The 14,133-nt window shown below is 38.5% G+C and overlaps 1 protein-coding gene across 1 annotated transcript; it reads left to right on the forward strand.

The window, feature by feature from the left end:
* The first annotated feature begins 8,643 nt into the window (after positions 1-8,643).
* LOC132655234 (large ribosomal subunit protein uL6-like) lies at positions 8,644-9,333 on the forward strand. The gene has a single exon (XM_060387557.1). The coding sequence runs from the start codon at positions 8,666-8,668 to the stop codon at positions 9,242-9,244; it is 579 nt and encodes a 192-aa protein (XP_060243540.1). The 5' UTR covers positions 8,644-8,665; the 3' UTR covers positions 9,245-9,333.
* Positions 9,334-14,133: the final 4,800 nt, after the last annotated feature.

Below are 14,133 nucleotides of genomic sequence, written 5' to 3' on the forward strand. Positions count from 1 at the left end.
GAGGCACTCAGGCTCCCAAAAGCTGCAAAGGCAGACACAGGCAGTTTCTGCGCACCAGACAGCTGGCAGAGACTGAGCTGCCATCACACAGCTGTGCTCCAGGCACAGGCAGTTTCTGCGGCCAGCCAATGGGTGGACACTGAGCAGTGTGCACCAGGGCAAAAAAAGACACTGGGAGTCCGTGTCTCCAGAGAATCCACGGGGAAGGAAGGAAACTACTGACCTAAATCACCCAATCCTTCCCTAGAAAAAGTCTAGCAGTCTAGTGGGGCCAAGGTGCCAGCACTCAGCTGTGCTCCAGACACAGGCACAAACAGTTGAGGCGCGCCTGATGTCCAACTGGGTCACAGCAGCTGATCATTAAATTTACAACAAGAAACCCAGAAACAGGGCAGCTGCCCTCAGGACTTCCCTGGGTGACAGGAGAACCCTCTCGACTAACAAAGACCACAGTTACCACTCAGGTCTATATCCCTGAGGTGAGCAACTCCTGAAAAAGCACCAGCCATCCAGGGACTATACCCAAAAAGCTGAGAAGACATCCTTCAGGAAAAACCAGCTTTCTGCAAAGGGGATTCTCTCCACCACAGGATCCCCAGGAACCACCAGAAAACAACCCCAAACACCTAAGATAACACAATGGATAGAGGCCAGCGTAAAAACTCAAGCAACAAAAGACAGAGTAATATGGCATCTCCAGAACCCAGTTACACAGGGGCAAGTAGCCCTGGATACCCCACCATAACTGAAATCCAAGAAGATGACCTAACAAGTATGGTCATGAAGATGATAACAGAGGAAACAAATAAGATTCGTAAAGACATAGAGGAAGATAAACAGAATATTGCCATTCGTAAAGAAATAGAGGAAGCTGCAGCCAAACAGTTTATGGCCTTTAGAAAGGAAATGCTTAAAACACTGAATGAAATGATAGAAACAGAGTTGAAGGAACTAAAAGAAAAATAGGAAAGTACAATCAGACAGGTGAAGGAAGTAAACAAAACAACTCAAGACCTGAAGATAGAATTGGAAAAATTAAAGAAAACACAAATGGAAGAAATAATGGAAAGGAAGAATCTAGGGAAGAAAACAGGAACTACAGAGATAAGCATAACCAACAGACTACAAGAGATGGAAGAAAGAATCTCAGGTGTAGAAGATACAATGGAAGAAATCGATGTATCTGTCAAAGAAAATGTTAAATCCGAAAAATTCCTGACACAGACCGTCCAAGAAATGCAAGACAATATGAAAAGACAAAACCTAAGAATAATAGGTATAGAGGAAAAAGAAGACTCCCTTCTCCAAGGCCCAGAAAATATTTTCAACAAAATCATTGAAGAAAATTTCCCCAAGCTAAAGGAGAGGCCAATTAGAATACATGAGGCCTACAGAACACCCAACAAATTTGACCAGAAAAGAAAATCCTCCCGCCACATAATAATCAAAACAGTAAGTATACAGAACAAAGAAAAAATACTAAAAGCTGCAAGGGAAAAAGGCCAAGTAACATATAATGGCAAACCCATTAGAATCACACCTGACTTTTCAACAGAGACTATGAAAGCCAGAAGGGCCTGGACGGATATCATGCAGACCCTAAGAGAACACAGATGTCAGCCAAGGCTACTATACCCCGCAAAACTCTCAGTCCTCATAGATGGAGAAAACAAGATATTCAATGACAAAAAAAAATTTCAACAATACCTACAAACAAATGCAGCATTACAGAAGACACTGGAAGGGAAAATACAACCCAAGAAAGCTAGCTACATTCAAGAAAACACAGGAAATAAATAACCTCACTTCAGTAAAACAAAAAGCAACCAAGCACACAACCTGATGACCACAGCCAACATCAAAGTCAAGAGATCTAACAGCCACTGGTCATTAATCTCTCTCAACATCAATGGACTCAACTCTCCAATAAAAAGACACAGATTAACAGAATGGATACGTAAACAAAACCCAGCAATCTGTTGCATACAAGAAACACACCTAAGACACAAAGATAGACATTACCTGAGGGAAAAGGGTTGGAAGACAACTTTCCAAGCAAACAGACCCAAGAAGCAAGCATGAGTAGCCATTCTAATATCTGATAAAATAGACTTTCAACCAAAATTAATCAAAAGAGATGGGGAAGGACACTTCATACTCATCAAGGGAAAATTCCACCAGGAAGACATCACAATACTGAACATCTATGCCCCAAATACAAGGGCACCCACATTTGTGAAAGAAACATTGATAAAATTTAAAGCACATATAGATCCCCACACATTAATAGTGAGAGACTTCAACACCCCACTCTCAACAAAGGACAGGTCAACCAAACAGAAATTAAACAAAGAAACAATGTCTCTGACAGAGGTCATGAATCAAATGGACCTAACAGACATTTACAGAACTTTACACCCAAACACAAAAGAATTTACCTTCTTCTCAGCACCTCACGGAACCTTCTCCAAAATAGACCATATAGTGGGTCACAAAGCAAGCCTCAACAGATACAAGAAGATTGAAATAATCCCATGTATCTTGTCTGATCACCATGGAATAAAGCTGGACCTCAACAATAACAGAAATAACAAAAAGCCTACACACACATGGAAACTGAACAACTTGTTACTAAATGACAGCTGGGTCAGGGAAGAAATAAAGAAAGAAATTAAAGTCTTTCTAGAAATCAATGAAAATGAAGACACAACATACCCGAACTTGTGGGACACATGAAAGCAGTGCTAAGAGGAAAGTTCATAGCACTAAGTGCCTTCAAGAAGAATTTCGAGACAGCTCATTCAAGCACCCTAATGGCTCACTTGAAAACCCTAGAAAAAGAAGAAGCAGACACACCAAGAAGGAGTAGACGGCTAGAAATAATCAAACTCAGGGCTGAAATAAATCAATTGGAAACAAATAAAACAATTCAAAGAATCAATGAAACCAAGACCTGGTTCTTTGAGAAAATCAACAAGATCGACAAACCCTTAGCCAGGCTAACTAAAAGGCAGAGAGACACCACCCAAATCAACAAAATCAGAAATGAAAAGGGGGATATAAGTACAGACACTGAGGAAATCCAAACGATCATTAGGACTTACTTCAAAAGTCTATATGCCACAAAATTTGAAAATCTAAATGAAATGGACAATTTTCTTGATCGATTTGACTTACCAAAGCTGAATCAGGACCAGGTAAATCAATTAAATAGTCCTATATCCCCCAAAGAAATAGAAGCGGTCATCAAAAGTCTCCCATCCAAAAAAAGCCCAGCACCAGATAGCTTCAGCGCAGAATTCTACCAGACCTTCAAAGAAGAGCTAACACCAATTCTCTTCAAACTATTCCACAAAATAGAAACAGAAGGAATATTACCAAATTCATTCTATGAAGCCACAGTCACCTTGGTACCTATACCTCACAAAGACTCAACAAAGAAAGAGCATTTCTGGCCAATCTCCCTTATGAACATTGATGCAAAAATACTTAATAAAATACTTGCAAACCGAATCCAAGAACACATCAAAGATATTATCCACTACGACCAAGTAAGCTTCATCCCAGGTATGCAGGGGTGGTTCAATATACGGAAATCCATCAATGTGATCCACCATATTAACAAACTGAAAGAAAAAAAACACATGATAATCTCCCTAGATGCTGAAAAAGCCTTTGACAAAATCCAACATCCATTCATGTTCAAAGTATTGGAAAGATCAGGGATACAAGGCACATATCTAAACATACTAAAGGCGATATACAGCAAGCCTATAGCCAACATCAAACTGAACGGAGAGAAACTTAAAGCAATCCCACTGAAATCCGGGACAAGACAAGGCTGCCCACTCTCTCCATATCTCTTCAACATAGTGCTGGAAGTCCTTGCTAGAGCAATAAGACAGTTGAAGGAGATCAAGGGGATACAAATTGGAAAGGAAGAAGTCAAATTATCACTATTTGCAGATGATATGATAGTATACGTGAATGACCCCAAAAACTCTACCAGGGAACTCCTACAGCTGATAAACACCTTCAGCAAAGTGGCCGGATACAAAATTAACTCAAAAAAATCAGTAGCCCTCCTGTATACAAAAGACAAAAGGGCTGAGAAAGAAATTAGGGAAACAACACCCTTCACAATAGCCACAAATGACATAAGGTACCTCGGAGTAACCCTAACCAAGCAAGTCAAAGAATTGTATGAAAAAAATTTCAAGTCTCTGAAGAAAGAATTAGAAGAAGATATGAGAAGATGGAAAGATCTCCCATGCTCATGGCTTGGCAAGATTAACATAGTAAAAATGGCCATCTTACCAAAAGCAATCTACACATTCAATGCAATGCCCATCAAATTACCAACACAATTCTTTACAGACCTGGAAAGAAAAATTCTCAACTTCATATGGAATAACAAGAAACCCAGAATTGCTAAAACAATCCTCTACAATAAAAGATTTTCCGGAGGTATCTCCATCCCTGATCTTAAGTTGTACTATAGAGCAACAGTTTTAAAAACTGCATGGTACTGGCATAGAAACAGAATGGTGGATCAATGGACCCGAACAGAGGACCCAGAAATAAACCCACACACTTATGGACACCTGATCTTTGACAAAGACACCAAAACCATACAATGGAAAAAAGATAGCATCTTCAACAAATGGTGCTGGTCTAACTGGATGTCTACATGTAGAAAAATGAAAATAGATCCATACTTGTCACCCTGCACAAAACTGAAGTCCAAGTGGATCAAAGACCTCAACATAAAACCAGACACATTAAATCGGCTTGAAAAAAAAGTGGGAAATACCCTAGAACTCATTGGTACAGAGGAAAACTTCCTGAACAGAACACCAACAGCACAGGCTCTAAGAGCAACAACCAATAAATGGGACCTCATGAAACTGAAAAGCTTCTGCAAAGCAAAGGATACCGTCATCAAAACAAAGCGACCACCTACAGATTGGGAAAGAATCTTCACCAACCCTTTATCTGACAGAGGACTCATATCCAGTATATATAAAGAACTAAAGAAGCTGAAAAGCAGCAAACCAAGTAATCCACTTAAAAAATGGGGAACAGAGCTAAACAGAGAATTCTCTGTAGAGGAATACCGAATGGCAGAGAAGCACTTAAAGAAATGCTCAACCTCATTAGCCATTAGGGAAATGCAAATCAAAACAACCCTGAGATTTCACCTTACACCCATGAGAATGGCCAAGATCAAAAACTCAAGTGACAACACATGCTGGAGAGGTTGTGGAGAAAGGGGAACCCTTCTCCACTGCTGGTGGGAATGTAAACTTGTACAACCACTCTGGAAATCAATCTGGCGCTTTCTCAGACAACTAGGAAAAGCGCTTCCTCAAGATCCAGCCATACCACTCCTGGGCATATATCCAAAAGAGGCTCAAGTACACAAAAAGGACATTTGCTCAACCATGTTTGTAGCAGCTTTATTTGTAATAGCCAGATGCTGGAAACAACCCAGATGCCCCTCAACTGAAGAATGGATGCAGAAATTGTGGTACATCTACACAATGGAATATTACTCAGCAATGAAAGATAAGGAAATCATGAAATTTGCAGGTAAATGGTGGGATCTGGAAAGGATCATCCTGAGTGATTTGTCCCAGAAGCAAAAAGACACACATGGTATATACTCACTCATATAGACATACAACATAGGACAAACCCACTAAAACCTGTGCATCTAAAGAAACTAAGCAAGAGAGAGGACCCTAACAAAAATGTGCAATCCCCATCTGGAAAGGCAAAGAGGATGGACATCAGAAGAAGAAGAAAACAGGAAACAACCTAGGAACCTACCACAGAGGGCCTCTGAAAGCCTCTGCCCTTCAGACTATCAAAGCAGATGCTGAGCCTGATGTTCAACTGTTGGGTAGAGTGAATGGAATTTTAGGTAAGAACTGGGAAATAGTAAGAGCTGGAGAGGACAGGGTCTCCACAAGGAGAGCAACAGAACAAGAAAATTTGAACACAGGGAACTTCCCAGAGACTCATACTCCAACCAAGGACTATTCATGGAGATAACCCAGAACCCCTGCACAGATGTAGCCCAGGGCAGTTCAGAGTCCATTTGGGTTACATAGTAATGTGAAGAGGGACTGCCTCTGACATAATCTGATTGGCCTGCTCTTTGATCACCTCCCTCTGGGGGGGAGAAACCTTACCAGGCCATAGTAGAGGACAATGCAGCCACTTTTGATGTAAACTGACAGACTAAGATCAGAAAGGAGAGGAGAACCTCCCCTATTAGTGGACTTGGGGAGTGGCATGCAAGCAGAGGGAGGAGGGAGGGTGGGATTGGGAGGGGAGGAGGGAGGGAAAAAAATGAAAAAAAAATACATTTGCCATTGCATCAGACTGTAAAAAATAAAATAAAAAAATAACAAACACTTTCTGCAGACCAGAAAGAATGTTTAAGCCAGAGAAAGGGGAACAATTGTAGTCCCTAGTAAGGGACTGTCTCTGACATGAACTCAGTGGCTAGCTCTTTGACCATCCTCCCCCCACCAAAGGGGGAGCAGCCCTGTGGACTTGAAGAGGGGCAGAGAGGAGATGAGGGAGGGAGGGCAGGGTTAGGAGGGGAATAAGGGAGAGGACTACAACTGGAATACAAAGTGAATAAACTGTAATTAATATGAAAATTAAAAAAGAAAAAAAAAAAAGAAGACCAAGAAATAAACCCACACACCTACAGATACTTTTTTTTTTTGGACAAGGAAGCCAAACCAAAAAAAAAAAAGACAGCATCTTTAACAAATGGTGTTGGTTTAACTATATGTACATGTAGAAAAATTCAAATAGATCCAAATTTATCACCCTCACAAAACTAAAGTTCAATGGATCAAAGACCTCAACATAAAATCAGACACATTACATCTGTTTAGAAGAAAAAGTAGTGAACATCCTTGATCTCGTTGCCACAGGAGACAACTTCCTGAACAGAACACCAACAGCACAGGCTCTAAGATCAATTATCAATAAATGGGATCTCATGAAACTGAAAAGTTTCTGTAAAGCAAAAGACACTGTTGTCAGAACAAAATGACAGCCTACAGATTGAGAAAGGATCTTCACCAACCCTATATCTGAGAGAGGGCTAATACCCAGAATATATAAAGAACTCAAGAAGTTGTACAGCAACAAATCAAGTAATCCAATTAAAAAATCGGGGTACAGAGCTAATCAGAAAATTCTTTATAGAGGAATATAGAATGGCAGAGAAACACTTAAGAACTATTCAACATCTTTAGTCATCAGGAAAATGCAAATGAAAACAACCTTGAAATATCACCTTACACCCATCAGAATGGCTAAGATAAAAAATTCAAGTGAGAATATATGTTGGAGAATATGTTGAGAAAGGGGAACCCTCCTCCACTGCTGGTGGGAATGTAAACTTGTACACCTCCTTTGGAAATCAATCTGGCACTTTTTCAGACAATTAGGAGTAGTGCTACCTCAAGATCCAGCTATACCACTTCTAGGCATATATCCCAAAAATGCTCAGTACACAACAAGGACATTTGCTCAACCATGTTTGTAGCAGTTTTATTTGTAATAGCCAGAATCTGGAAACAACCCAGATGTCCCTCAACTGAGGAATGGATACAGAAATTGTGGTACATTTACATGATGAAATACTATTCAACAATTAAAACAAGGAAATCATGAAATTTGAAGGCAAATGGTGGGAAGTAGAGAAGATCATTCTGAGTGAGGTATCCCTGAATCAGGAAGGCACACATGGTATAAACTGACTTATAAGTGGATATTAGACATATAGTATTGGACAACATACTAAAATCTGTATACCTAAGGAAACTGTGCTAGAAGGAGGACCCAGGGTAAGATGATCAATCCATACTCAGATAGTCAAATGGGATGGACTTTAGAAGAGAGAAAAAAACAGGAAACAGAACAGGAGTCCACCACAGAGGGCTCCTGAAAGACTCTATCCAGTAGAATATGAAAGCAGATGCTGAGACTCATAACCAAACTTTGGGCAGAGTGCAGGGATTCTTATGAAAGAAAGGGAAGTGAGAAAGACCTGGAGGGGACAGGAGCTCCACAAGGAGAGCAACAGAACAAAATATCTTGGCCCAAGGGTCTTTTCTGAGACTGATACTCCAACCCAGGTCTATGTATGAAGATAACTAAGAACACCCGCACAGATATAGCCCATGGCAGCTCATTGTCCATTTGGTTTCTCTGGGACTATCTCTGACTTGAACTCAATGGCTAGTTTTTGGATCACGTCCTCCTGAGAGTGGAGCGGCCTTACCAGGCCACAGAGTAAGACCATGAAGCCAGTCCTGATGAGACCTTATAGGTTAGTGTCAGAGGGAATGGGAGGAGGTTCTCCCATATCAGTGGACTTGTACAGTAGCATTGGAGAAGATGAGTGAGGGAGGGTAGGAGTGGGAGTGAACTGACTATAGATGGGATACAAAGTGATTAACTTGTTATTAAAAAAGAAATAAACATAATTAAAGAAAATATTTTAATCAACATGCTTCTCACTTTTTAGTAATAGTAGAAATTTCTGATGATTTACAAGATTTGTATATTATTAGAATATAAAAATGAGTTACTTATAAGATCCTAAAATGGCTTTGCCCCATCTACTGCGAGAATGAAGACCATTCTCAGCAATCAGATGGTTGACATCCCAGAAAATGTCGACATCACTCTGAAGGGGCGCACAGTCATTGTGAAGGGCCCCAGGGGAACCCTACGGAGGGACTTCAATCACATCAATGTAGAGCTGAGTCTTCTCGGAAAGAAAAAGAAGAGGCTCCGGGTTGACAAATGGTGGGGTAACAGAAAGGAACTGGCCACTGTCAGAACCATCTGCAGTCATGTTCAGAACATGATCAAGGGTGTTACACTGGGCTTCCGCTACAAGATGAGGTCTGTGTATGCTCACTTCCCCATCAACGTTGTTATCCAGGAGAATGGGTCTTTGGTTGAAATCCGAAATTTTTTGGGTGAAAAATACATCCGCAGGGTTCGAATGAGGACAGGTGTTGCTTGTTCTGTCTCTCAAGCCCAGAAGGATGAATTAATCCTTGAAGGAAATGATATTGAACTTGTCTCAAATTCAGCGGCTTTGATTCAGCAAGCCACAACAGTTAAAAACAAGGATATCAGAAAGTTTTTGGATGGTATCTATGTGTCTGAAAAGGGAACTGTGCAGCAGGCTGATGAATAAGACCTAAGTTAACCCTGCTCCAGAAACAAGATCCTGAATTATAAGTTTGATTTGGGGTGTCTTTTGGAACAATAAAACTCACTGACTTGTTTGTCAAAATAAAAAAAGATCCTAAAATGAATATGCTATTTAAGATTAGCATTTTCATACAATATTCATAGCTTATATTTACACATGCATAATATGTACATTCATATTATGTATGTAAAGATATTGACTTATAAACATAGATGTGTAAATTTGTACCTATGTATTTTATAGATGTTAATATGTATGTCTATGTTTTTGTACATACATACACACACATTTTTACAAATAAAGTATATTCAGTGTGGTGTTTGAACCCCCACAACTTCAAACATCTACATGGATTATTGCATTTATTTGGGTTGTGATTTAGTCATATTCAAAGACAGTCAATAAATAAAAGGATAGATACTTAAGAGTTACTGAACATGAGCTGCCATGATTTGCAGGAATGTACGTACAGTGTATTGATACTAAAAGCTACATGCATTATTGTAGGATTCCTTTTATTTATCATCAAGGAGCAGAAATCTTCATCAGTAGGTAGTGTGTTTTTCTTATTACCCCCACACATTTTTTCTTTCTTTTCAAATTCTCCCAGTCACTTATCAGCTTTCCTAGTTTTATCTTCTATGATGGTGTGCAGAATAGGTTCTGATATTTATCTCCGCTTTTCGAGCTTGTATTAGTTTATATTTTAATTATGTATTGCTTTTCCCTGCAAAAAAAAAAAAAGTACTATGAATATAGCTTCCAAAGGGCTTTCATTCTGATCTTGGCAGTTAAGTCCGGTTGTATAACAGAAGCCACCCTCTCTGACAAGGCTAGTCCAGCATTCTAGTCTAGCATCGTAGTCTCAAGACACTCCCTCTTTGTGTGTATATTTTGGAAGTACATAGACAGAGCATGGAAACAGATAAATGATATGCTTATATAAAATTACACTCACATAATTAGCAAGAAACCACATTTGTTAATGGTTTTGCAAGAGAAGTGAGATTTTCTAATTACATTTTGCATAAGATTAATTGTTTGGTATCCAGGAAGGACTGAAAAAAAGAAGGATTTTTGAAATGCTATAGTGTATCACCTACAAGTTAATATTGATGAATAAGTTTTAATCATTATAGTTTTAAGCTATAGTATACTACTCTTATTCATGGTGATATGATAATATAAAGCACTAAGGTGGCTAGAGTATATTAATTTAGTCTAATTCATTTTTGTGTCTCAGTGCATCATAATCACCACATTTGAAGATACAGATTGGGTAAAGACATTAGTTTAATATAAAACTGAACTGCAATTAAATATAGCAATATATTGACTTATTTAACATCATCACTTTTACAACATACAAGAAAGATAAAATCTGTACTTTCTACAGTGTCTTAATTAAACTACTCCATAAATACATTTTTTTCATGTGAATATCTAGAAGTAAGTAAAACATTCAGAAATTTAAAAACAGATAAGGAATATTTAGCACAATTTGTATTTCTTACTTCTTTTGTTCATATTTGCATTTTTCAGTGACAATGAAAGTGGATAAACTATCATCTACAATTACTTCCACTGCTAAATAATATTTAATATTTTAGCTAATAATTCTACTCCGTGGATGTTTATATACATCATAGTGTTATTTTTCTGTTAAGAACTATGTAGCTAAGATTTTTTTATAGGTAATTTTCAGTGCAAATGTGGAGGAGATTTTTATAGTCTGGATACCTTGAAATCTAATGTAGTAGAGTGCAGGAGGGCATGATGATGGGATACAGTTTTCAAAACAGTAGCTCAATTTTATAACTTGAATAAGAGTTACAGTTTCATTAAAAATCCCTTCTCCACACGACATATTATTAGAACTCTATTTTATTAAATATGTGTGTGTTAATATGGCATTGGTGATATTATAAGTCTACACTGATAGCGAGGTAGATTATATTTGTAGGTTTTAGTCAGTTTTAACTTTCTGTTTTCTTTATTGAAATATATCTCAGTCACCATTTCTACCATATTATGTCTTTTATGGACAGAATTTTTATGAATAAAAGTTTTCCCATGATTTTCTGTTAATATTGATTGACATCCGTGTTTTTATTTGTTCTATGGTATGCTGTTGGGGGCATAATTTCTCCATGACACCAAATTTATTATTTCTTTTTATAGTGCTTAAGACTTACCTTCCCCTGGGGGGGAGCAGCTTTACCAGGCCATAGTAGAGGACAATGCAGCCACTTTTGATATGAACTGATAGACTAAGATCAGAAAGGAGAGGACAACCTCCCCTATCAGTGGACTTGGGGAGTGGCATGCATGCAGAGGAAGGAGGGAGGGTGGGATCGGGAGGGGAGGAGGGAGGGGCTTATGGGGGGATGCAGAATGAATAAAGTGTAATTGATGAAAAATAAAAAAAAGAAAAAAAAGAATTATTCAATAGGCTCTTTGCTATCATGAAAGTATAAAGGTAGAAAACCTGTTAGGCTGCCCATGAAACTTCTCTCTCTCTCACTTGCTCCCTCTCCCTCTCTCTCTCTGTCTCTCTCTGTCTCTCTCTCTCTCTCTCTCTCTCTCTCTCTCTCTCTCTCTGTGTGTGTGTGTGTGTGTGTGTGTGTGTGTTTCTCCAGACCCAATACCTCAGTCCTGTCTCTAGCACTGTTAAGGAACACCAGCTGCAGCCTTCCTCCCCCACCTGCCCGCAACTCCTGATCTCCTCTGGATCTTATAAACCATCTCCTCCTAAATTCTCTCCTATACATCACTGCCTCTGAGATCCCTAGCACTACAACACTACCTGTAGCCTTCTTTCCCTACAGAACACATCTCTTCAAACACAAGCAGGTCTTTAGCATGAATATACCAGGAGAGCAGGGCAGTAAAACAGAAAAACAAAAAACAAAACAAAACAACAACAAAAACCCACAGGTATCACACCTCGAAAAATACAGAGTGGAAACAGAAATTAAAACCCATCCAACAAGGACAAACCCCGAAATCAACATCTACACCTATTATCATCCCAAAGACATGCCTAGAAACTATCATTATAATACAATTAAATACAGGTAGGGCCCTGACTATTACCGCATAGCTGAAGCACACACACACGCACAAACACACACACACACAAAAACTTAAAACCAACTCTATGAAGATAATAGAGGTCGTTAAAGAGGAAATGAATAAATACCTTAAGTATAGCCAAGAATACACAAGCAATTGAAGGGAACAAATAACAACAAAAAAAGCTGCTCAAGACCTGAAAATGGAAATACTAGAAAAAAAAATAGACACACACACAAACTGAACGAATTCTGGAAATAAAATATTAGGTATGTGAAAAGGTTCTACAAATAATCTTTACCAATAGAATACAAGAGATAGAAGAGAGAGTCTCAGGCATTGACAATATTATACAAGTGGCTACATCTTCCAAAGAAAATGTTATATTTAAGAGTTCCTGACCACCACCACCACCACCATCAAAGTAACAGGAATTAACAATCATTGATAATTAATGTGTCTTGCTATCAATAGTCTTAATATCCCCATTAAAAGACACAGGCTATCAGAATAGGCAAAAGAACAGGATCCATCCATCTATTGCATTCATGAAACACACACTAACAACAAGTGATGGGGGTAACCACTACATAGTGAATAAAGGAACAACTCACCAACATGACATTTCAGTTCCTAACATCTATTCCCCAAACACCAAGGGGCCCACTAAACCTAAGTGACTTCATAAACCAAATGCCTCTAGCAGATATTTAAAGAACATTCCACTCAAAGACAAAAGCATACAGTCTTTTCTCAGGACCTCACAGAACTTTCTCTGAAACTAACCACCTACTTGTATATAAAAAAGCGTCAAAAGACATGGATAATGGAAAGAACTATCAGACAACCGTGAATTAAAGCTGGATATCAGCAACAGAAGAAATAACAAATAAGCACCTACAGAAAACATTGGGGAGATCTTATACCAGCAACTGAAAAACACACCTGAAAGCTATCAAATGGAAAGAAGTAAGCACACCCAAAAGGCATAAACAGCAAGAAATAATCAAACTGAGGGCTGAAATAAATACAATAGCAACAAATAGAACAATTCAAAGAATCAATTTTCTTTGAGAAAATTAAGACAGACAAACTCTTATCCGAATTAACTAAAGAACACAAAAAAGAGAATATGCAAATTAATAAAATCATAATGATGACAGAGACATAACAAGAGAGACTTAGAAAAATCCAGAGAATCGTAAGGACATACATAGAAGCAGAAGCAACATCACCAAATTCATATTATGAATTTACAGATATCCTGACAACAAAACATCATAAAGACACACAAAAAGAATTACAGACCAATTTTTCTCGTGAACATAGATGCAAAGCTTATCTATAAAATAATAGCAAACCAAATCAAAGAACACACCAAAATTAACGTCTGCCATGATCAAAGCATCTTCGTTACAGAGAAGCAGGTTGGTTCTGAATATGAAAATCTCTCCATGTACTCCCTCATATAAACAAATGAGTCATTTTTTTTTCTACTGGAAGATGGGCACCCCATGGAGAGGGTACTAGAGTTTCCATAAAATCTTCTACTTCAAATATAGACAGTGTGCATGCATGAAGTATGGGACACTTATGTGAGGAGCAGGAATAAGCACATGCTATTGAAGATGCCTTAGAGACATTCTAAGCTACTGGGGATTCATTTATTCTGCTGATTTTAGGTTTAGGTGTCATAATTCAATTCTACTACTAACTTTTCCTTACAGGAGACTTTCCTGTTTGGCATATAATCTTGGTCCATAGCTCAAGGCTGCAGAAGGCATAGACCCTATGAT

This window comes from Meriones unguiculatus, chromosome 7 (genome assembly GCF_030254825.1).
Source record: "Meriones unguiculatus strain TT.TT164.6M chromosome 7, Bangor_MerUng_6.1, whole genome shotgun sequence".
Taxonomy (NCBI): domain Eukaryota; kingdom Metazoa; phylum Chordata; class Mammalia; order Rodentia; family Muridae; genus Meriones; species Meriones unguiculatus.

Bases quoted from the DNA above. Each gene is read 5' to 3' on its own strand.
- LOC132655234 (XM_060387557.1), top strand. From the start codon at position 8,666: ATGAAGACCATTCTCAGCAATCAGATGGTTGACATCCCAGAAAATGTC.